This window comes from Pecten maximus, chromosome 11, assembly GCF_902652985.1.
Source record: "Pecten maximus chromosome 11, xPecMax1.1, whole genome shotgun sequence".
Lineage (NCBI taxonomy): Eukaryota > Metazoa > Mollusca > Bivalvia > Pectinida > Pectinidae > Pecten > Pecten maximus.
The window spans coordinates 13802550-13828462 of NC_047025.1; the positions used below are offsets into that span (position 1 = coordinate 13802550).

The 25913-nt window shown below is 35.6% G+C and overlaps 1 protein-coding gene across 1 annotated transcript in view; it reads right to left on the reverse strand.

Annotated features, from left to right (window-relative positions):
* Positions 1-25466, reverse strand: part of LOC117337123 (neural-cadherin-like) — a 93306-nt gene extending 67840 nt beyond the window's left edge. Inside the window, 1 exon segment of the mRNA XM_033897918.1 lies at positions 23713-25466. Coding sequence (XP_033753809.1) covers positions 23713-25027 — 1315 coding nt within the window. The 5' untranslated portion in view covers positions 25028-25466.
* Between the last annotated feature and the right edge of the window lie 447 nt (positions 25467-25913).

Here is a 25913-nt window from a genome sequence, read left to right on the forward strand (position 1 = left end):
ACTCAAGCAAGTTTCCATGTCAAACAGGACCAATCATTGAAATCATGATTGATAAGAAAAAGTTAAGAGCTGAAAATACTAGACATACTTGCATTCATATAAACAGTATGTATCTGGGCATATAGCCGTGTGGGGGGATCCCGAAGAGGAAGATGAGAAAAAGAAGGTCAAAGCGCTAGCAAAGACCATCTATTAGGTTCTTAACAGTGTAAACATTCCTCCTCACTAATAAAAAAAACATTTCGTAAAACGTATGTAATACAGCTTACTGTGGTTATTTTCTATTAATAAACACAGTTGCCTGCATGAGTCATCCGAGTCTAACAACAAAACCCCAGTTTTACACACAGTTTGTGTATGTATTTACTACACAGCCTAAGATAGCCATCTATTCCCATTTTTTAATAGTAAAATGTCAGACGGATCTAAGCAGGTGAAAGTTACGATACCAGTGACATCAGTGTTACTATAAATAGCACTGGTGTTTACTACATTGAGGCGGTAGAACAGGTACATAAGGAAACAAGTTGTGATTTTTGTGACACCTGATTTACTACATTTAAAACTCATGGAAATGAAACCAGTTGTAACATAATTGTGGTATGACGATTGAGTCCGGACAATCACTGTAGAATCTGACAACTCATATTAAATCTATACTGATCAAGCAGATTTGATCGTTTTCTTCATTGGCAATTATGTGTTTTTAATGTAGAGGGATTATGAATATATATACCATTAAAAGTGAAAATCAGAATATCCAGCAAATATGGTCCAGTGGGTGACCAAAATACACGCAAGCCAACTAGGGAAATCAGGCCCCTGCCCTCATAACAAAAGATGAGCACACTAATTATTATAACCATTACCTGACCACCAAACAGGTTCATATGTCTAAAACTGTAAAGTACTTCACAAACAACATCTAAGTATCTCTTCACCTGCACCCTCAGATGACCACTTCTGGTCCCAAGTACTTCCCACTTACATTGTTACAATACACAAATTACACCCCTCCATCCTTCTGGGTCAGACCTTAAGTATATAAAGTATTCTGATACTTGTAAGAATCTCCTCAACCAAAATTTCACAGCCACTTGAAACACACTGGGTAACATGACAGCTAGCCATCCACCCATGGTTGGACATGTAACACAAGCAGTTGTTTGAAATCATGACAGGATGACCTATGACCTCCCTCAGAGTAAAGAAAGACCAGTGTTTGAAGCATGTTTAATAGTCTGACCTATGACCTCTGTAGAAGGTTGATGTTTCGCATGTGGCCAGAAAGTCATAAAGCATTGTGTGAAATATGATCCGTGTAAATAATGTTCTCCCAGACTGACAGGGTCTCTGATTATAGTCTCCCCCTAATATAGCCAGGGGACTATGGGAGTGGTCCATATGGGTCCTTTTTCATTTTCACAACTTTTTAAAATGAACTGATTCAAAAATGGTTATATTACAGCTTCATTATTATTTAGAGATCAAAATTTGAGATGTCACTAGTGAATTGACCAGAGCCTCTGAGGACTTCAAAACTATATACCACATTAATTTAAGCTATAATTATAACCTCTTGCCCAGTAATAAGCCCATGTTAATGTATCTATTGCTATTTAATGAAAATACCAACAAAAAATTCTTTGTTCGAAATGGTGGTACCAATTTCAAGTCTTGTATATGTTTCTGGTACCATGCATGCATACTTTACTGCAATACACTGTATTACATGAATATATAGAACAGAAGGTTTTTAAAATGAGTATGATGATTGAGGAGGGAGTGTACGGGAGATAGTAATGAGAGAAGACGGAAACAGTACAGTGACAAAGAATGTTATAGACCTGATTATAGCACCCTGCAGGTTAAAGCTAAATGGAATGCCACAAGGAGGGGGATCGACCAGAGGGGGCAGGGCAGCTAGAGGACCACAAAACAGGAGAGGGCAAAACATATGCCACTACCCAGACTGACTGTTTATAGTTGTGGGGCTGTTAAATTCATCACAGGTCAGGGAAACACCTAAAGAATGTGCAGATGTAGGAACTGTGCATGGTACTATCTCTCTCTAAATGTAGCGCAGGTCACATGATCAACATTTCTATCATAACCGTATCATCTCCAGTGATTTTTTCATCCTTTTTTACAGGGGCCTGTACCTTTTCAATTGGGAAAATACAGCGGCATTTTTCCCCAATTGGGAAAATTTGGTGTTGGTTTTAAATGAAAAAAAAAGTCAATAACACGTCCATATATTTATTTATCTGTTAAATGTTCAACATTCATCTGGCCTAATGATTCTTAATAGCTATCTAAAGGGCCATTTTCCTTGTTTTTTGCCCCTTGAACATGTCCACCAAAGAGTCCAGGCCAGTTGTCATGTTTTTTCAATTTTCTTGAAGGATGTGTCCCAAGTTTTATACCCTTTTGTAACAAATGGCTTACAACTCAAATGTGCACCAAAAAATAAACAATTCTCAAACAATTCTCAGTACTTGCACATGTAGCCACATGACACACTACTGTGATAAAGACAAGAGAAGGAAGATCCATATTTGGCAGCATTAAATGTTCATCTATCGACGCTGCTCCTCTTTTTTCCCGATAAAGTTAATACCAGATTTTCGTCGCAGGTTACATGTACATTGACGTTTGCTACGGGTAAACATTCCGTCTGGACGGTTGATAAAACAGATTCAATGTTGGATGATGATTCATTGGTTGACAGGTTGTTTGGTATATCGCCGCCGGAAGACTTTTTGAAGAAGTCACTCACTTTCGTAAGGCCTTTCCTATCTTTTTTGTCAGTCTTTTGACATAATACTTCGTGTTGTGCGACTCTTGTTTACATGATCTTAAACTTTCAAGCGCTTGTCATAGCATATGTGAGACACGTGTGCGATTAAAACACTCGATCGACACAGACTTTCGCGGTGCGCTCGATTTGAAACATTGAGGAAAACGACATCGTTTCAGACACGGAAACAGAAAGCACGGGAATTTGCGTTATCGAACGCGACCAACATAGAACGAGACCACCGGCGTTGAAAATTTCTTGTGAAATACATTTTGGTCGGCATTTCTTTATACCAATTAATATGAAGGGATATTTTCTGAATGGGAAAATATGAGCAAGAAATTGGGAAAATACAACAAAATTTCTCTAGGGGAAGGGGCCGAAATTCGGCCCCAAATCGACCCTAAAAAAATCACTGATCTCAGACAAGTATTGTATTTCAGACTTTAAATCTTCCAAAGATTTCACTTTGTTATGAAAAATAAATGCATCAATCTGTTTCTTGTAATTTGATATGATTATATATATATGAATGTCATAGTTTCATTTCGTCCTTTAATTTGCACGGCATGTGCAAGTCAGATTTGATCATTTACATCCATTCTCCAGTGTAAGTCTAGATCTGATATTAATGAGAAAATCTGTTTTAGTTCTTAAATTCTTATCAAATATATCATCCTTGCTAACAAATTTCTTTTTATCAGTTTGCATTCATATTGCCTATGACTGCCATCTGATAGTAGTTTTCAGAACACCAATATTGCATTTTATTTAAGAGTGGGAAAAAATGAGACAACAAAAAAATCAGATTATCATATTTATACCGATATTGACACACTCGAATATATAACACCAAATATGTTACTGTATTTTTTCCTCAACTCATCATTATAAATTAATGTTAACATTCACAATTATGTTCCTCAAAAAACATTATTAGGACACATCACCATCAAAACCAAAAATGCACAATCTCAGCATCCAGAAATTAGCTTCTTAATTAAATTTTTCAAGCATGGGACACCATAATGATAATCTTAATGGAAACTATGAGTCCAATTTGATTTCATATTAAGATTGCTGGTCCGGCTTAGTTTTAAACTTGGCAGCCACAGGAGACTGGCTGTGTCTAAACTTTCTGTGTGTCCAATCTTTTCTTCATCTTATATATATACTGATGATGCTTCATCCAATATCAAACTAACAACCTTATTTCAAATTGCCTCGAGTTAAATTGGCTTTTAACAAATTTAAATCAATAAAGAGAAAAAAAAGTTGGCCCACCAAACTACAACAAACAAACTTAAGAGACTAAAAGATATGAAAGTAAAATCTCATGATCAGTAAATTAAGTAAAAGGTTTTTCTGAGACCTTTCACTCTTTTTTGTAAACAGTGTTGTTTTATTCAGTAAAATCCAACACAGTCACTAATGTTCATGGATCGAAAAAAAGTCTTACTGAAATGAAGAAGTAATGTCTTCATGATCACTTTCTGTACACATGAGATAGACAATTCAGCTAGAGTGCATAGCCAGGTACAATATTTTCTCAATTTCAAGACAATATGTACTGGGTATTACTATACTCCAAAATAGCAACCCCCACCCCGCCCATATCCCCCCACCCCCACCCCCACCCCATCTCAATGCAAAAATGCATAAGCATATACTATAGCTATAGATCTCAATCTAGTGAAAAAGTGTTATAATAAACATTGTTCAGAATTACTTTGTATCAATAAAGATATCTCTGTGTGTCATGTGAGGCACATAGGTTGTCTAGTGGTAGTAGTGGTATAGGAACCAAGGGCCTACAGGGGAAAAAAGGAGGCTAGTTTGAATCCTGACACACTGACACTGTTGTATCCTTCAACAAGATACTTTAATTCATGGTGTTCTTAATAAGTATGTGATAAGGCAGTGCAAGAAATGTTACTGTGTAATATAAGCGCTAGCTGTTAGCAACGAAATGGCAGCTCCGGCTGATAATGCTCCTCAGTACTAAGTTGAGAAAGACATTGCGTTGCTGAAGGTCCAAGAACTAAAGAAAATTATTTGTGAATGATTCAAAGATATTGTTGTGATATAATAGTACAGAACTTCAAATTATTAGCATTAATACTTCTCTTTCATTCCTGAGAGTTGGGCTATGCAGTCTGTTTAGATTAAATGTCCATAATACTGGCCCTCTATATTGTTACACCTATATAATACACCACCTCAATCACCTGTTATGATATATAGACAATCCCCTGGGGCTAAAATTCTCACCCACAACATCTTCATCAAATATTGACACACTAATTCCCCGACCTGTTGAGGGTAATTAATCCCCCTTGTTTTCACCCAGTCCGGAAATTCCTATAGCCTGACCAACAATCGCAACTGATGGACGATTTACGATTGTGTCAGTCGGATCGTTAACCACACAGGTGAGACAGTCGGACAGGTAGGACATGTAAAAAGTACCCTCAGGGCCAGTGACACAGAAATTAAGGGAAATGCTACGATAACTGTAAGAGTGAATACTATTTATGAGAGTATAATGGTAGGTCGTTTACCATGTTGTAGACATGCCATATCGTTCATCAGAAAAGATTTGATGACACAATCTATAAAATCTATTACACATACAACAAATCCTATTTACAGTTGCTTGACTCCCAATTGAATTAAATAGATATCTCTACATACACAAACACCGATACATCTTGTAATAACAGCTCCGGGGATATGTTTACACCAAACCAGACATTCTGATCCCATCTAAGATTAAAATGATTGCTTTGTGTATTAGAGTACTGCCTTACACAAGACAATTCAAAGCCGTTACAAGAGACGTTTCTGACATCTTGTTAATTTTCTTTTAAGAAAAGATAGATTTTAATAATATTCTGCAGCATAAAACTCATGAAATGCTAACATAATTCAGAATAAAAAGTTTTAAATATGTTCTATAAGAAAATTTCAACAAAGATTATTTCTTAGCTGAAAGATTGAATTGGTTCTAGATATTTTAGCAACAAAATTGTTTATTAACCTGAAAATTAGTTACCTAATTACTTAGTGAAAAAACATTAATCCATTGCTTTCCTTTTTTATTTCATCAATGAAATATTAAAATGGCGATTTATATGCAATCAAGGCATGGTAAACTCTGAACCTTTCCGAGTAATGGGGAAGTACAACGCCACGGTAAATCCCAAAGGACCACAGCATGGAATCACCACCACCTCGCCCTGATATTACCCAGGCCATTAACGTGTCACTATCACCAGCACATTCTCCACCTACTTTCACTTTACATGTGTAATGTACATGTCACACCATCAAATTGCATCTAAAACCTATATATTGATCTACTAAAAAGGGATTGCATTTAAATGACATTTTTAGATACACAGGTTTTCATAAAAGTCCAATACAAATGCCCCTTGATAATTTTACAACTGATAAATTACATATCCCTCAAATGTACATCAATGGCAGGTTTTACAATGCCAGCATTTATCTAATAACTCTTGGAAGACAATTATTTACAGAGCATGTTTAGCTTTATTATATAAATACACACAGTAAAACTTGTTTAAAGCTTTAAGGTTGAGTCAAATTCAGGGATTTCGAATATTTCATAATAAGCGGAAATTTGTATCACGCTTCTTCATCTTTGGAAATTGAATTCTTATAGTTTCATTACAAACTTCAAATTGGTGTTATGTACATTTTGAAATCTATCTTAGAAACTGAATCAGTTGTATAGCATTTCAACACGTCTGTCACCGTATGCATGCATGCTTTCTTTACAACTTCCTTTGATGAAATATTGATGGTGCTTGCATATCCATGGTATTAACAAATACACCATGCTGCTTGTGATGCATTGTGATCATAAGAGTCCAGAAAGATTTAATAATTCATGTTTTTTATACTTCGATTCCATTCAATCAGTTTCCAACATTGCATTTATCACCATAAAGAGCAAATACTTGTACATTAATGAAATAGAAATGGACTTTAAAAACAAAATTAACTTTTATTTCCACATATTAACTTCCAATCTATGAATTCAAAAGAGGAAATCATCACACATTTCAAGTTGATTTTTTATAATAAAATTCAGACCACGTAAATGATGTGGAAGATCTCTGCACTTTACTGTGATTACCGACAACACATTCATCCTCGTAAAATGTCAGGGATCCACACAACTCAACACCTAAAACCTTTTACTTGATTTAGTCTGTCTGCGTGATGCTCCTGGCTTCTTCTGCCAGTGAGTTGAGATCTGAAATTCCTAGTTTGGTATGGAAGCAAATCAATATACTAGTACAAATGTTACCTAGTGACCAATGTTACCTAGTGACCAATGTTACCTAGTGACCAATGTTACCTGTGACCAATGTTACCTGTGACCAATGTTACCTTAATAAGTGACAGTGTTACCTAGTGGCCAATGTTACCAAGTGACCAATGTTACCTAGTGACCAATGTTACCTAGTGACCAATGTTACCTAGTGACAATGTTACCTGTGACCAATGTTACCTTAATAAGTGACAGTGTTACCTAGTGACCAATGTTACCTAGTGACCAATGTTACCTAGTGACCAATGTTACCTTAATAAGTGACAGTGTTACCTAGTGACCAATGTTACCTAGTGACCAATGTTACCTAGTGACCAATGTTACCTAGTGACAATGTTACCTGTGACCAATGTTACCTAGTGACAATGTCACCTAGTGACCAATGTTACCTTGTGACCAATGTTACCTAGTGACCAATGTTACCTTAATAAGTGACAGTGTTACCTAGTGACCAATGTTACTTAGTGACAATGTTACATAATGACAATGTCACCTACTGACCAATGTTACCTACTGACAATGTTACCTTGTGACCAATGTTACCTAGTGACCAATGTTACCTAGCTACTGACCAATGTCATCAATGTCACCAAGCTAGTGACAAATATATTGTGACCACAATGTCACCTAGTGGCCAATGTTACCTAGTGACCAGTGTTACCTAGTGACCAATGTTACCTAGTGACCAGTGTTACCTAGTGACCAATGTTACCTAGTGACCAATGTTACCTAGTGACCAGTGTCACCAATACCACTCAAAGTGCAGGAATAATGTGAATCCATCTTATCAACAGTCATATTCATATATACAAGGATTTTGCTAAAAAGTCTCATTGAAATTCTCAGAATATGCTATATCACAGGAAAATATCCCATCAACTTTCTCCAAAACTCTAAAATTGTCTCATCCATATAAATTTAAGCTAACAACTTGTGCAGAGGTCCAATTCATTGTTTTTGTTTTTATTTATTTTTTGAGAGTATCTGTTTGTGATAGAGGGGAGAAATGATAAACCATTAATTGGGAAGCAAATTTTCAGGAAACAATGCAACTACAAATTAAGTTTGTGAATTTACAACTGAATAAACATTAATGAATTGGGACCCATTATATAATTATCATCCCATAAAGTCGCCCACAAAAAGGTTCAATAAACACCAGAATGAATAGGATTGGAGGAAAACGTGAAAATGTTTTAAACAAGTTCATGAAAGATCATCATTTCTATAGGATTACATCAGGATGACAATCAGTATCATTGTGTAGTAAATGCCACTCGAAACAAGTTAATGGAAGGCTATCGTATGTTGATGAGTGATTCATAAAACACTGAAATGTCATCCAAGTTTTAAACAATTCACAACTTTGTATTGCTATTCTCTAGAGCACGAACCACAGTCAGGACTGCTGTGTATACGTAATCAATACAGAAACAAAGTCACCATCACAATTCCCACTCACTGTAAATAATAAATGTATTTTGGTTGTGTTACTGTATACATTTTTAATATGCAATACACATAATACCAGTAAAGGTTTTACTCATATTGAGAAGAAAATTGGTAAAATGAGAATATTCAGAACAAAACTGCCAATTTTGGGATTTTGGTTTAAATGTGAAATAATTTTTGGTTGGAATGGGGACCATTATCAGCTTGAAAATATCCCCAGAAAATAAAAGCCCTCTATAAACTTTACATGCACCATAGGGGCTGCAGTGGCCGAGTGGTTAAGGTGTCCCGACACTTTATCACTATAGCCCTCCACCTCTGGGTTTGTGTTCGAAACCTATGTGGGACATGTACAGTTGCCAGGTAATGATCGAAGGCCGGTGGTTTTTCTCCAGGTACTCCGGCTTTCCTCCATCTCAAAAACCTGGCACATCCTTAAATGACCCTGGTTGTTAATTATAGGACATTAAACAAAACAAACCAAACATGCATCATAATTCAATTAGTCTGTAGTAATTAATATAATTGCATGGCAATCAGCCTCGAGAAAAAGTGAAAAATTCATGAATATGAAAACATATATATATACATACGAAAAATTCAAATCCTGTAGGATAAGTACTAGTGTAATCTATGATTGTTCAGTCCCCAAATATCAAACCGACCCCAAATTATAACCCCTCTTTGATTTTGCTATAACTAGTGCTAGCTCCCTTCATAGTAAATTAACATATGCATGTGCAGGCTGATTTCGGCAGTACATAATTTTGCTATAATTTCTACCAATACCATGTACTTACACAGGAAAACTGATGTTAGAGTACATGTATAAGGTATATATTACTTATACATGTAGCCTGGTGTGTGCCACCATTACCCACTATCTCCAACCCTCTAGCGCCCTAATTTAATTTCATGCCCATTAATAATGTACTGGTCTGGTGGAGAGCCAGGAGACATACCAATGAGGGTCCCACTATCTAATAGTGGCTCTCCATTAGCTCCCACTGATCAGTGTATCATCATTCGGCAATCATAATGTGGCCGATCATGATGGCAATCATTATGGCAAGGCGAGTGGTGGGGAATTATTGGGGACACACTTCAGAACAATGAATGCTTAGCTGGAGATGTGGGGCAGAGGTCTTACACATTCATGGTTTATTCTTTTGGTCCCAGATATGACGCGGCAGATGGCGTTACTGGTCAAGATGAAGTATGTGATTGGTCAATTTAGAGGTAAATGCAAAATGCAGATATGCATTTAAAACGAAACAGAGTTAAGATTGAATGCAAGCTGAATAAGTGGATGTATCTTTTCAAATGACACATTTATAAAATTACATTCCTGATTCAAATGCAGTATTATTAATTATCACCAAAAATGATTCAAACTGATATATATGATTTTGTTATCCGTGCTGAAACGCATAAGTTCGTTCATTTATTTCACCAGAAGTTTTACATTATAAACACCAGCATTAAAAGTATGCCGTTTATCTTTTTTAAAGATATTTCTTGTTTGGGTTTAAAACTGGCCATGGGTCACCCAAGGATCGAAGCATAAATGGACCATGTGTATATATCCACATAGGGATTTTAACTCATTCTGTCATGAAATCCTCTTTAATAGATACTGCAAGTCTTCATTTCCCCCTAACAGTTTTATATTTGGCCATTACTAGTACTGCTACCTGTAAATATCTGATCATGAGGAGCTTTTAAGCATTTCAATTTGGGAAGTTTTAACCAGAAAGACAAAAAACAAACAAACAAGGAAAAAATGACTTTTGACCTGGGAAAAGAAGTCTTGATCAAAATACACTGAAGATGATTAAGTTTGGTTTATTTTCTTTAACCTTCTATTAACAGCCATGGTCAATAAGGACGTGCCAGGTTTTGGAGGTGGAGGGAAGCTGGAGTAACCAGAGAAAAACCACGTACCAGCCTACGGTCAGTACCAGGCAACTGTCCCACATGGGATTTGAACTCATGACCCAGGGATGGGAGCTACTGACAAAGTGTCAGGACACCTTACCACTCGGCCCCTAGATCAAGAAATCAAGTGATGAAAAACTGTAGGGAGGATATACTGTATATGATATACTCAAGTGTAGAAATGTAATTACATGTATGAGTACTGTTAGCTGTAGGTTTCAGATAACAGATAATTAACTCCTCCACTATACCAATTTATGCACCGCCATGGTCTGCACAGGTGTGATAACTAGCTGATTAACATAATAAACTAATTAACAGGTAATTCTATGCACTGTCAGACAGTTATTTACATTACATGTAGCACCAACCTCAAACTGATCTTAATTATGTATAACTACACTAATTAAGTACTGTTTTAATATTGGAAAAAACATATTACAAGAACTTGCACCTATTTAATCTAGCTGTAACTTGTAATCTACAAAATTATCTTGTTTGTAAATGTTAGATAATTCATTTCTTTCCCAGATGTACCTCGGGACTTTATCAAGAAAAGAAGGTTGGTTTGGTAAATATCAGACTAAAAGTACACCTGTGTGTACAACACATAACATTGAATTATTGCGATGTACTTTTTATCTCCACTAACTACACTTGATCAAAGTTCAACAAGTACAGCATGTTCTTATACAGAGCAACACTGCATCATTCCATTAAGAGCTCTGACTTTTTAGACTGGTTCTGATATATAGGCACGCTCACAAATAAGCCTACGCATTCATGTGTCAAAATACTGTTGAAATATAGTTAACATATATATGGTGACATAAATCTTCACTACTCATTCAACACACAGGTAATACTTTAAATATAACCGAGTCCCTGTATGTGTCCCTCTGGTGATCGAATTAGTGGAACCTTATTATTATTAGTCCGTCATTAAGAAATTTTATAATCATTAACCCAAAGAACTTTATTTTCATTTTATAATCACTTATTTGTTTACAGGTGAAATACAGCGACATAAATCAATGAATCATCCATCTGGTACAAGAAAATTAATTACATATATACCAAACTTATATTATAAGTACATGAAGTTAAATTTAAAGTTTACACCTTAACTTGAAGTAACAATAAATTCAAATTCAAATTCAAATTAAAGTTCTTTCTTCAATATATTCTCAGCTGTTTAATTCTGAAGAACCATATCATTGATGTTAATCATTCAATCCCCTTCTCTTGTACTGTATACCTAGTATAATGATGCGGGAGGACCCTGGGGGCTGGAGATAGGTCCCAAAATAATCTAAAACAGTTCTGCTGTAAAAGGAAATATTTCAGTTATATATTATACTGGTACATGTAATTAATCACATTTCAAAAATGTCTACCGGTATGTAGGAAGGAGTTCAAATTTAATCAAATATTGTAATAAGAATTTCGTCTGTCTACGATCTGGCAACCCTATCATCATGTTACTGTGACCCCAGAGACATGAGGAAGACCACACTCCCCTCCCTCACTCCCCCTCCCTGCTATCTCTGGCATTGTTTTCTCCTCAGTCACCATGGGGGGAGGGGCCCATTTGGGGTAATCATACAAAAATCACCTGTACATAGAGCAACAACTGTATTGGCCAAGGCACATATCCTGGACTATGTAAATCATACCAAAACCAGAAAAATATCAATCAATTAAAAATCTTGTTTACTTTGATTAGAAATTAAAAATTTCAATAATTTCATAAATAAATAATATTTTTGATATTATACTGTTATATATAGTTGTTCACCCTGAAGATCCCCTAGGACTAGAATGGGTTTGATACCACACATGACAGACATCAATGACCCCATCAGCCACACCAGCACGATTCCTCCCTGGTTATTCAGATAAACAATTCTCTTCCCTCGATGATGCATGTGCATTATCATGGTCGTGTGGTCACATGCATGAGCATGCAACTTCCCATTCCCCCAGAACAAAGGACCTGGACAATGCATACACATCCACGCATAAATCACTTTGATGCAGGGTATGTTTCATATCAGATAAATTCCTGCTATCATGTATAGTATTATATTGCCACCATAATCAATGTGAATTGAGAAATCTGATACAGACTATACTGAAGTATGTCACCCATGAAGATAGGAAAAGGAAATTCCAATATCTGTCTTTTGTCAGCAAGTGTCAAATCCTTCAGCTTTAATCAAGATGTGAGGGGAAAGGTTCTGGCCTTGTCTGAGCCATCAGACATATGTCATAGTCACAACAGTGTCACATTTATAGGAAATGGATGTGAGAAAAACCTCCAGCTAGCTCTCGGCCTTTATTTTAAGATCAAAAACAAAGTGTGTCCATTATTTTATCTCTATACAGTATATAATTATGTTCTAGATCACAATTTAATATCAGTGGGGGCCTTACTTGAAACTGTAATTTCCGGGACCAATAAATATAACATAAAAAAAACCTTTTGTATGGTATCATCGTATGTTGGTTTTTCGTAAGCTAATTTTCATTTCATACGTTAATTTTGAAACATGCATTACTATACAGAGGTGGAGGTGTAGTGGTTATTATTGTAAAAACATCACTGATCCCCAGCCTTGTCTCGACATCTTCAACAGTTCAATAAGGAGACAACTGTCTCCAGTGGTGGAATAATTTACATGGTTTCTACTTTTGCCTGGAGCTCCCTAACCCAACTTTTCAGTGAGAAGGCTCGCAGCCAAACTTGCAGTTGGAAGTTTTCAACCCGCCTCCAGTTGTAAGTTCCCAACCCGACCCTCCAGTTGCAAATTGCATGGAAGTTCTCATCCTGACTCCGAACTTCCCTATAAATACATGTATCACTCCCTATAACATGACCCTCTATTCTGGAGTTTCCCAACAAGGCTCAGAACCTCCATTACATATGTATTACACCCTAACCTGACCCTCCAGTCAGGAATTTTCTATCATCCTGACGCCGAACCACCATTACAGATCACTGTCCAATCCGACCCTCCAACCAGGGGAGTTTCCAACATGGCTCCGAACCTCCATTACAAATGTATCACTCCTCAACCCGACCCTGCAGTGGCATGGGGAGTTCCCTGACCTCTGAGCTTTCCTTACATGTATAACTCCCCAACCTGGCTCAGAACCTGTGTTACACATGCAGTTCCCCTATTACATGTACTACAATCAATAATGGAGGAGTTTGGAGTACAATACAGCAATGGACTGGTGCTGCAGCAGGTGAGCTGGTGTTAGCTATAGGAATAACACAAAGATGTGAACTGAATCCTTTATAAACACTATACTGCATGCAGGCCATACATGTATACAGATGAAATACAGTTCTTTTACTTGAATGGCTTTGCCACAGACTCACATGTACATAAATGATATATCCAATAATTCATTGACTATGGCATAGCTTTATAGGCCTGAATTACTTTAGGCACCTGCAGTCTGTACATGCCTTTTCTCTCTTTGGGTTGTATATAAAATGTATACATGTAGCTTAGATACACCTTCAGAGCATAACAATACCTACATACAATTCCCTGTAGTAAGCTAAGGTAGACAAGTCAACAAGGCCACTTTTTATTTGTTTTGAACTAAGACACCTTTTGTCATTCTTATTTCAAAATTTTGCAAACAGTTTAAATCTGTAACAAACAAAATGATGACATTTGCAGCAATGCAGGGCTTGAGACCATCAACAATTACATTCAAAGGATGTTCAATTAATTAATTAAGAAAGTATAAAAAATTGCTTATATATATATATATATATATATATCAGAGCTTGCATATATGCCATTGGATCCCTGTAGCCTACTGAAGCAATATATGGTATAAATCCTAAATTAAAAGGACCAAATTAAACTTATGTTCAGGAATTTCATGCATTCAAGCTATACAGATCTAGAAGGACCCTATTTAAGTATATACCCTATTTATAAAATTCATAAACACAAAACATGGTCGTATGTAAATTTATACATCTGTACAATAATTAACCCTTTGCATGTTCTTCAAGTTCAAGAAACTGCCTTCAAATCTATAGTGGCCAAGCAGCACATGAAGCCATGATGGTATAATATATCATCAATTCCCAATCTATACTTGTAGTACTACAATGTATATTGGTAATTACCAGTAGGAGAAGCCTATATATATGTGTATTGATTTGAATTTTGGTAATTTTACCAGATATTAGCCGTAGGGGGATTGGTGTGGGCTGACACAGTTATTGGCTCATTGCATGTCGTTTGACGATTCTTTAATCAACTACCCGCTGAAGTTTGTTACTTTAAAGCAAGTAAATGATTGAAAGTCATTTCCCTGTATCAGCTTAAATTCACCGAGTACATTGTATCCTGGGTTTTTATACCTCAAGGCCGAATCAACAGAGAGAATCTAGTTCAGGGACGATACTGATAGGTATAGACATTTCATTTCCATGTGGTATATACCATCAGTATGTCAACGTTCAGTTGCATGATAAAAGCTGGTTTTGATAATTTTCTCTCAGAACAAACATGTTTGCACTTCAAATTATATTATATATTATATTAATTATAGCTATATATATGATAGTGCCTCGGGTATAGAAAACATCCATTATCATTGATAAACTAATTACTGTATATATAATTGTTCCGGTAATCATTTCTTTCTTCCTCATAAAGTATCTATCTCCCCTTAATGACGCTAGAAACACAGCACAGCAAAACCTAGCTGTAAGACGTCTTTATCTATAGATTTGGCAGATCTCTGTCTGCATGGGTCCTTACAGGAGTAGATCTAGAGCTCACTATGAAATTGAAGGCCTTTCTAAGTAAGTTTAAAGCTTTCCAAATTTTTTGATGCATGCAAAAGACAACAAAAACTTTCTAAAAACAAGTCCAATAATTATAAACTTAAATATTCTCAGAAATTCAGCGTGTCCCATCGTAATTCTATGAGTACATGACACGGGACTCCCATAAAGATTTATCACTGCCTGGACTAAAAGGAGTTAAATTTCAAAATAAAACATTTGAAAGTTATTCTCAATTAGTAGCATATATAGTAGTTGAGTATTATCTAATATATAACATGATATTTATAATTGTGTCTGTAGATGTTTGAATCAAGTGTGTAACAATTATATGTATACTCAGACAGTGGAAATTAAATTTGACTTTTATTAGAAGACAAAGACTACAACACGAGTTTGCTGCAGCCTTGGATGTAGAGTCACCAACGAGGTCTAATTACATTGAGGAACACATAAAGTAGCCGAATTAATATTCTCTGATATGTTTGGGACAAGCAATAATTACCGTTTACGAGACTGACTACCACTATAACTACACGTGTAGTATCCTTGTTATTACACACAACTGATAAAAGGCTAGTATAAACCTCTAATTAAGGTACTTTTGTTGCATTTCATAATAAGTCAATTATTATGATGATGATAATGAATTTAAAATATCCTATCATTATTCCTTAATAAATTCTGGCTAAATTTACTTTAATAATTAATGCTCTAGTTTGAAGCAGAGAGGAATTAATGCAGTGGGGTATGTTTTTCTTTCACTCAGCCTCAGGTTTCGTTTGGATGGATACTTTTCGCCTCATTCTGGGAAGAACACCAGCCAGTGAATTGGGAGGGAAGTTACAGTAATATACTACAAATTTTTGGAAATTGGCTCTGATAGGAAAAATACTTTCAAATGAGTTTGGGATTCATAATCAGACAGAGAGCTTTCACTTCAGAAAAAGCTCTCGGTCAGTAATTTACCAGCTCATAATTGTCATACTGTATTATAATTAATTTGTCTGTACTGTCTTTATTACCTATTTCTAGTATTAATATGCACCCAGCAAACGTCTGTTAAGACCCAGTACCTATATTTGACCATACCATCGTTATTACGTACTTCAGACCCTATATATATATTGGTATATACTACATATTTTCAACTTCTGTGGAACTAGACCTAGAAAGGTGTACGTTTTATGCATAACATACATGTACCAGATGAAAAATTCAGTAGAATATTGTTTCATTCACCTGTAAAAAAGGGCAATATATAATATACATCAGGAAGGGCATCAAGAAATTGAACAAGAAGAAGCAGAATATGAATGGATCGAGGAAAGGAACCGAGCGAAAAAATATTATTGGGTGTATTTGTTGTATAACATGTACAGTAGTAACTAGCATAGAATCTAGGGAGTTTTTGATTCACACAACCTCATAGTGTACACTGTGGAGTTATACAAGTATGAAGACATCACAAGTGTCCGACCTGATACACCTCAATAGCTGCCATTCCAACACTAAAGAGTTCGGAGCAGGCACTGCATGGAGTGCACACAAAGCGATCCAAGATAATGTAATTATAACGAGAACAACATCTCTCAGATCTTATCGCTCCAGCTTCTAATAAAATTTTACAAGCCACTTTGTAAAAATTTAGATAGGGTTGAAATTTCTTAAAGAAGAACATGATCCCTCTTTTTATATGATATTGGATATCTAATAACACTGAAAAATTTAGAAGTCGGGTCAAATTTGGGTAAAAGATGCATCATATAACGATGACCTAGCTCACATAACACAAGATTTCGCCGAGATAACTTTCATATGAAGCTTGATCTGCAGTCATACATGGAAAGTTAGCTGGCCTGGGTGTTTTGTTGAACACATGCATTCGCCTGATGATCTATGATGTATATAGCTTGGTAAAATGAATCTATCATCTGTAGAACGTGTAACATTTCTGATGAAAGATGTAAAATGAAAGGCAGTTAATTTCTTATTTAATTACCTGTACAATATTTCTAAAAGCTTAACTTGTTCAATAATTGCTATAAATTTCCTCTAATAATGTACTTAATCGAAGCATCACATACAAACATTCATTGGTTGTGTATTAAAAATCCTTACATAATCGATACATTACAGTTATAAATCTTTAAGGTAATAGTATATGGTACATGAAGATAATATATTTCAGACATATGACTTGTCAATTAAGTCAATACATATTTCATATCTACACCTTAAGCTTGTGTTAGATAACATATACAATACTGTATCTTATTTTTATGATAAGAACTTAAAACCTTAAATTTTTATCATGAAACGATAAAGACTTTTTTAAAAGAATTTTTGAAAAATATTGAACCTTAACCATGAAATGAGGAAGAATTAAAAAAGGAAAATGAAACTGACCTTTCATGAATTTGGACTTTAAACTAAACATACATTTAATTCATAGATTAACACATTGAGGTACATCTTATCCTTAGGTCGATTACACAATTTTACCAGGCACAACATGTACCTATCACAATGTATTGTACTTAAGACTCCTCAGCCTAAGTATCAATGATTTCCGGTTATGAAGTACCCTCTAGCTGTAGTCTACACAAGATCTCTCTCATCAACTCGGGAAAAATCACATCTACAACCAAGTACTCGTTTGATACAGAGATACAGATAATGTAGGGATAGGATGAAATGAAACCGTTTGGACCACCTGTATATATATATATATATCTCAGCCTTTGGCAGTTTTTACATCATTAAAGTCTACCAAAAGATGGAACAAAAAAATGTCTGGGTCTGAAGGACTAAAACATGTACGATATATAACCCTTTGACGGTGTGCAATACACTAAACTGAAAGAGGGATCAAAATTGCTTGGTTCCGTTTAAAGGACAAAGCAAGCAAATTCCTGCCTTCAGGCATATATTGTACGTCATATTTTTGCTCCCACACGATAACCGACGTTAATACCTACTTATGCCAATACCTACAAGATAATCTAATACATACAAGAAAACTAAGGTGAATTGTGCCAAGAGGTAATTGTTTGTTGTCTGGCGCTATAATCACTGAACCACCAAGACTAGCCCATGATGTCTACAAGCTCTCGAATCCTAGATTTGTGAACCAGTGGCATGGTGGAATTTGTTGGATATCATATCTGACAAAGAAATATAGTGACAATTCATGCCATATCATTTTTGTTCAACTCATTGATGAAACTACATATTTGTGAGTCCCGAGTCCAGAGTGTACTCTAGATCTGTACTCATAGAATTTTGATAGGACTCTAGGAATTTCTGGAATACTAAATTTAACATTATGAGACTCATTGTTTTTAAAGATAGTACAGTTGAAAAGGACTCATACAAATAAATTGTAGATTGATCACTGTAAATATAACGTCATAATGGGACAAAATCTCCAAAAAGGGGCCGAACTCCAAACAATCTATATATAAATGTTTCTGTAATATTGATAATTATATATATAGGGACAACAAAATTATAGAAGGAACAATGATCCCAAAAGCATTAATCCATATACTAGCCTGTGTAGCGGGACTCTACTGCTTGACCTTACTTTGGAGGATGCAGAGTATAAAGGGGTCGTAATGAGAGATTTATCCAAAATGTTACTGATATTGATCAATGATGAGTGATGCTGATTCCACAATCTGTCAATCTGATATCAACACTGACTGATCGTTTTAGGTGATTCACAACACAGGAATTTCTACTCCTACCATAAAACATGTACTGTCAAAGGAATTTTGGTGGAGACAAAGGGACTAATGGCTTTTTTCTGTAGTAATGGACTTATAAGCCTGGCAGTCACTGTCTGTAAGACTTTGTATTAGTAGATCAACACATTCATGGGCCAGTGTTTTCTAGTTCACAATCCAATAGAGTTTGACTCAATAAGGACAGACTAATTCCTTCAATGACATGGAAATTCAAATTTCCTGTATATTTCATTTGTTATGGCCAATACGACCTTCCATAGTTAAAAGGAATCTTATACTACAAATTGACATATAGGTTGATTAATTTTTTTTTTTACTGCCTAGACATAAATTTATTGCGGCAAAGTCATAAAAATTCTCAAAATCTTTAAATCTGAAAATTCTTTACATATATCATGACACAAAATCCAGCAATCTATATAAATCCCAATTCCTCCTACAAATTGTTGTGTTTTTTTATATACAGATGGGAAACTTCAGAACAAAGACAATTGTAGTTAGCCAAATGGAACCAAAAATGGTCTTGTTTACTGATATATCAAAAGAAATGATGAATCCAAACTGGAATAAACAAGTACTAGACTTTATAGGGACCTGTTGGTGTCAAATACGCAACAAAATACCTGTGACTGTAGGTGAAAAGTTCACCTTGCCATTAACGAGTTGTATACAGATTTGTGTACACCTGTACTACAATGCTCTACAGACTGTTAAAGGTATATTAACCAAGGGCTCTGGGGGTGACAACTACTGATGGGGAGACCACCCCTCTCTTTCACCTGTTGAAAAAGGAAAACTTCAAAGAAGTCACAGGTAGGATCGACTGTCCAACAATAAAAAACATTTATGTTCCGACATTTCCGTTGACGAGTGACATGACAAATGACTTTGGCCAGTACTATGACTGGTCATCTTATACTGGACAATTAGTCCTACCATAACTACCACACCTACCTACAGGTGACAACAGTGGACTGAGCCCCAGGTAACTATTGTATTTGTCTCTAGCTGACAAAGTCCAAGACTCTGTTGTGGATGGATGTAATAGCTTAATCAAACACCAAGTAAATAAAAAGTAAATTTTATTCTGGGCAAACAAAAGAATAAATATATATGCAGGTCTCTTCCATAGCATTATTTCATGGGAAATGAAAATCACCGTTTTAGATATTTTTAAACAAACGTTTTGAAACAAAATCAATACAGACATTTTCATCTGAATTCATTAAGCTAACCAAGCTTTACACTGAGGTATGTTATCTGACCACTGGTCAGTTTGGTCAGCCTCAGGCTCCTGTTTACTACAGCCCTTTACAGGTGTCATGGGTATTAGCTGGAATTATCACACTACAATAAGGAGTTTAAATATGTTGGTCAATAAATAAGTTGATTACACAGGAAACCATTGATTAATGTGATCATTTTGATTCACGAACCAAACTGATATATGGTAATACTAGCTCAACCTTAGCTTAATTGTTAGGAAGTTACACACAGGTACGCTATACAGGTACATAAATTCTAATATACAACTAAGCAATGGAGACACCATATATACCTTTTGTCTATTTATCTTTACAAATTTATATTACTAGTACCAAGATCAATGCTGGTTAAGCTGGATGAAAACCAGATAGATCTAATTACTCAAAGGAATAATAAGGAATTTACAGGTTTACAATACATTTAAAAACCTTAAACTTGGTCCTGATCACAAGACAGTGGGATTTTGTATAGTATCAAATAAAAGTCATGTGTTTGTTTGTTAAAATGGTACACCGGAGTTCCTAACCCAGATATTGATGGACTTATATAGCTAGTATAATGACAATGTAAATTTTCAATGGCACATCATGATTAATAGATTAAAAACTACAACTTAAAATAACAGTAATTTAAAAGTTGGGAGTTTCTCGTCAAGAAATATTTTGTTAAATTCGTAGAAGCTACATCTTTATGACATTACCATTGAAGCATTTGTAATTGCCATTAATATTGGTATAAAAAAATAAAGAAAGTATGTGGATTTGACTGTAACTAGAAATTAAGTATTAGTATTTCATTAATTAATTCATTGAGACAATATATATACCGACAGTAAACTGGTATGCAAAACACCCACTCAGGGTGAACAGGGGATGAACCAAAGCATGTTGAAATACCAAAGTTCATTAATCACAATTCTGTACAAATCTTAAACTTCTACAGTAATTAGAAACAAGATGAAAGCATTTTTGCTTCTGAACTGACTTGGCTTCAGTTTTGCGGTATACACGAAATGATAAAAACAAAAAGGAAGCCACGAAATGATAAAAACAAAAAGGAAGCCGTTGTATACTGTCAGTGACGTCAGAGATCAAGGGCTGCTTTTGCACCAAAGAGCTTAGCTTTCCTGGAGCTTCCAGTCTGTACATTTTTTTATAATCTTGTACAATTGTCGACTGTCATTTAATGATCTGGTTTGGCTGAATTTCATGAATATTTAATGAGTACAAATGAAGTCACGTCATGGCAAGTGTTGCAAGAGAGAAACCATTAATTTGTTGAGTAATATTTTACAGCTCCACTCAACAAATGTCAATAAGAACACATTCTGTAAATTGATTTTTTTTCATGTGACAATGTCATCAGGGCAACGTTTTACTACAATATTTAACAATTGCCAAATATACCTTGTAATATATCATTTCTACAGCTTTAAAAGAATCTATGATCGCCATATTGCAAATTGAAAAAAAATGCAATTTTACTAACCCTCTAAAAAAGTCATATACCTTCAGGGTTATAGATAATAATCTACAAAACCATTAATGTAAAAACCAGACTGTATGAAAACTTTCAAATGTTAAAGGCATTTAAATTCTTAACAATTGATTGATATTGAGCTTCATTATAAAAGACATGTCTCTAAATTAAAACATGTCAGAGTTGAAATTCTACAAGAAAGCTATATATAGGTATTTTAATTAGATGATGTTCAGGACTCCATGTCATATTGGAATTCCTTTCCAGAAAACATTGAGAACAGCCTGGGCCTCCACGGCCAGCACTAACCCTTGATTTTTAGCAGTTTCAGAGGTCAAATGATCATGATAATTCAGAAATTTGAAGGGACAAAAATTAAATGAAAAACAAAGTCAAAAAGACGTCGTCTCTTCAAACCGAAGAGTCAGATCGATCTCATTCTGAGGAGTCTATCAAGAGCATGTACTCTCAAGCATCTGTACTGGAAGCTCTGATAGTTGTATGATTTTATTTTTAATTAAATGAGCCATACTCTTATTGATTTAACTTGCTTTATCTGAATTAATTCAGCTTTCATTTGCTTCAACATGGCCTGTCCATGTCAACATGGATTTGGACGATTCACTTTCTTAATGTATACTATATAGTGAATCAGTAATGACAGAAAATTTGGCCCCAACACAATTTGACATGTAGCACTATAGATTCTCATCAATTTGTCGCCAATGAACCTACAGGGGTCTTGCCAGGAATGTACAGCATTCACCCATAATAGATATGTTCACAATTATTAGAATCTGAAGATCGAGTCCAGGCCACAACCCCTTAGGCCAGAAATGTAATTACATATAGAACTTCATGCTGAGTTTAGAAAATTTCTTATTGAATTGTAAGTTATTTCTTACATTGAATAATCTACATACATGTTTAATTTATTCAAATGAAATTAGCAAATCACTACATGAAATGGCAAATGAAATAAAAGGTATACGCTGGAGAATCTATTTCTCCTCGATAGACAGCACTATCCAATATTTTAGTCCTGGCACCGATATTGGCACTGTATACCGTACCAATTCTGTGATAATGAATGAGAAACAACAATCTTTGCCTGAGGTAGACGTGTCAAGGTCAAATTAAATTGACAATTCCATAACGTTGCAAGTTGAGAGCAGGATAGGAAAGATGCAAGTTGAGAGCAGGATAGGAAAGAGCGTGCGATACTGATATCACTCAAAATAGCACTGCACTCTAACTGACCATTATCCCATCATAGCTCCAGACAAGTCTACCTGACTGACCGATCAATATACCAGTGTCTGTTAGAGATCATCTAGAATAGTACAGGGTAGCATTATATCATAGCCAACACATTGTCATATGTCATGGTGATTCCATGTACATAAATTCAAATTTGAAATCTAAACATGCAATGGCCATGGTTAAACACACCTGTTTGAGCTCAAAACATCCCACAACCTTGATTCTTTAACTTATCATCATTTATATCAAACCACAAATTTCAAAGCTGAAATTATGGCCTTTCAACAAATTGAATCTGTCAAAGCTCACCACCTTTTTCCTTTATAGTGAAATCTTATTTATAGCATGGTCAAACACAATGATAAGTTTTAGAAGTGTGCACGTGCTTGCCATACAACAGAAAGACCCTTCATATGGCATGGCCAACAGTCTTCAACAGCATGGAAGTTTATGGGCAAACATTTACAATTCATATTATCATTAATATAACCTTGGCTTAAGTAACAAATGTGTAGAATGAGAAAACTTCATTTCAACAATTTTGTTAATAATTCTAAAAGTAAATGAAACATACCTTGAAAGTTGTTTGAGTTAGTGATGTGGAATTTCAGACCGATGACCCGATGCTGCATGTCTTCATAGTCAAGTTGTCTCCCCTGTCTGATGTAGACATTTCCACGGGTGTCAACTTGGAATGTGTCAGGAAGAGAGGATTTCATTAGACTATACTGCTCCACCCCAGATAAAGGGGGTGGAGTTGAGGCTATACTAAACATAGCCTTACTACTAGGCATACTCTCCGGAACCTCGTAGGTTTTCTCAACACGATTGATGACGGTAGATCTCTTGGTTAAACGATGGGACTGAGGATGATTATGAAAAGATACAAATTTTAAAGCCTTAGGAATCACTTTGATTTCAACACTGACCGGGTCACTTGAATGACCAATGGAATCTCGAGCCACAACATAAAATATGTATTTCCCAGAATCCAGATAGCCGTTCCTCTTCAGGAATACTTTCCCACTTATAGGGTCGATGATAAATAGACCATTTTCATCGGCAATTTTATACGAGATGGTTTCATCATCCATATCAAAGGCACGAACTTGAATAACCTTTCTTCCACCATAAATTGCTGCGCCAAATTCTACAGAATATGAAGATTTTTCAAATTTTGGAATGTTGTCGTTTTCATCCAATACAAATATCTTGACCACAGCTTGAGCCTTTTGACCGTTGTCATTTTCAGCCTGGACAATTATTCTGTAGTGGTTGTTTTCTTCTCTGTCCAGTGGTTTTCGAGCAACAAATTTGACTTCTTCTAATCGACTGTAAATTTTGTGTTTGAGATGAAAATCACTTGGCCCTGAATGGTGGATGATGGAGTATTTAATATGACCAAGTGATGCAGAATTATGATTTCTAGACCAGATGTGTCCCACTACTTCTACAGGTGAAAATGATGGCTGATTTTCTTTAATGGTACCAATATACTGTAGTTGAGGAAATGTAAACATATCTGTTGAATTGTCAACAACTACATGTAATACATCCAGGATGGGCCCACTTTCTAAAGCATCCCTGACGTAAAACGTAAATTTCTTTCCTAATGAAGATGTCAGATCAGCATTTGTCATGAATTGACCCTTGTCCATTTTAAAAAGTGACCTTGCTGTCTCATCCAAACTTTCCAAAACAGGTACTTTTCCTGATACCGAGAGCTTTGTAATGATAGATGATGGCGGTGTTTTAAATGGCACATAAACATTTGTCTCTATTTTCTTATATTTTGTAGATGTAGTGGAATGTATTAAACCAATCAAAGTCGTTAAAAACACAATGCAAAACAAACCTGTATCCAGCCCTTTCATCCTTACGGTCGCCATGTTGCCACACGGCTTTAGAGATCCAACTGAAAATCCGGGAAACGTTATGTTAAATTTAGATATAAATAAATCCAACTTGAAACTATCACATTACAAGTGTGATCTTTAAATAACACACCCGAATAAAACACCGATATACGACATATCGCCAAGCCTAGCACACACAACACAGCAAGTCCGTTACATTTTGCGGCGAGCTCTCTCAAAATATCATCTGCATCGCAGCCGCTCGGAACACACCACTCCAGTCACAATATCATAACATTCAGCAAAATCCCCGTTCATCTGTATTTATACCAAGTACATGGTAAAAAGCAAACAGTATGTCACTGAATACGTTCATCCGACTCACTTACAGTTTAATCCATCCTTTATTCCTGCACATTGCCTCTCCTAACAACTCGTGTTCCGAACACTTTCCCCTGTGTTTCCATTCGAACGACTCAGGTGTCGGAATTTGTCAAGTCCGACTGCCGTTCTTTTTACCTCCCTCTCCGCTGTCGGCAGCTGAGCAAATTGATACACAGAGCGTTATACATATCTCGATCAATAGTCTTTCGGTGCTCAATTTATCTAAATAATATTTACGTACCTCTGACATGGAAATATTGCATAATACACATTTCTCTTATATTATAGCGCCTAGTTTCTCTTTGGAAAATTCGCGGGAGATGCTCAGAACGGCAGATGTATGCAAATAGTGTTTTGACCAATGATTGATGGAGAAGGTATCCTACGTTTTTCATTGAGCCGTGACAAAATAGAGTACTATACAAACACACCTGTGTTTGAGATTTAAGTGCAGACTACGGATCAAATGTTATTGAAGGATTATTTCCGCATGGCTAACAAACGATCGACTTTATCGGGGTATCCACTTACCTAC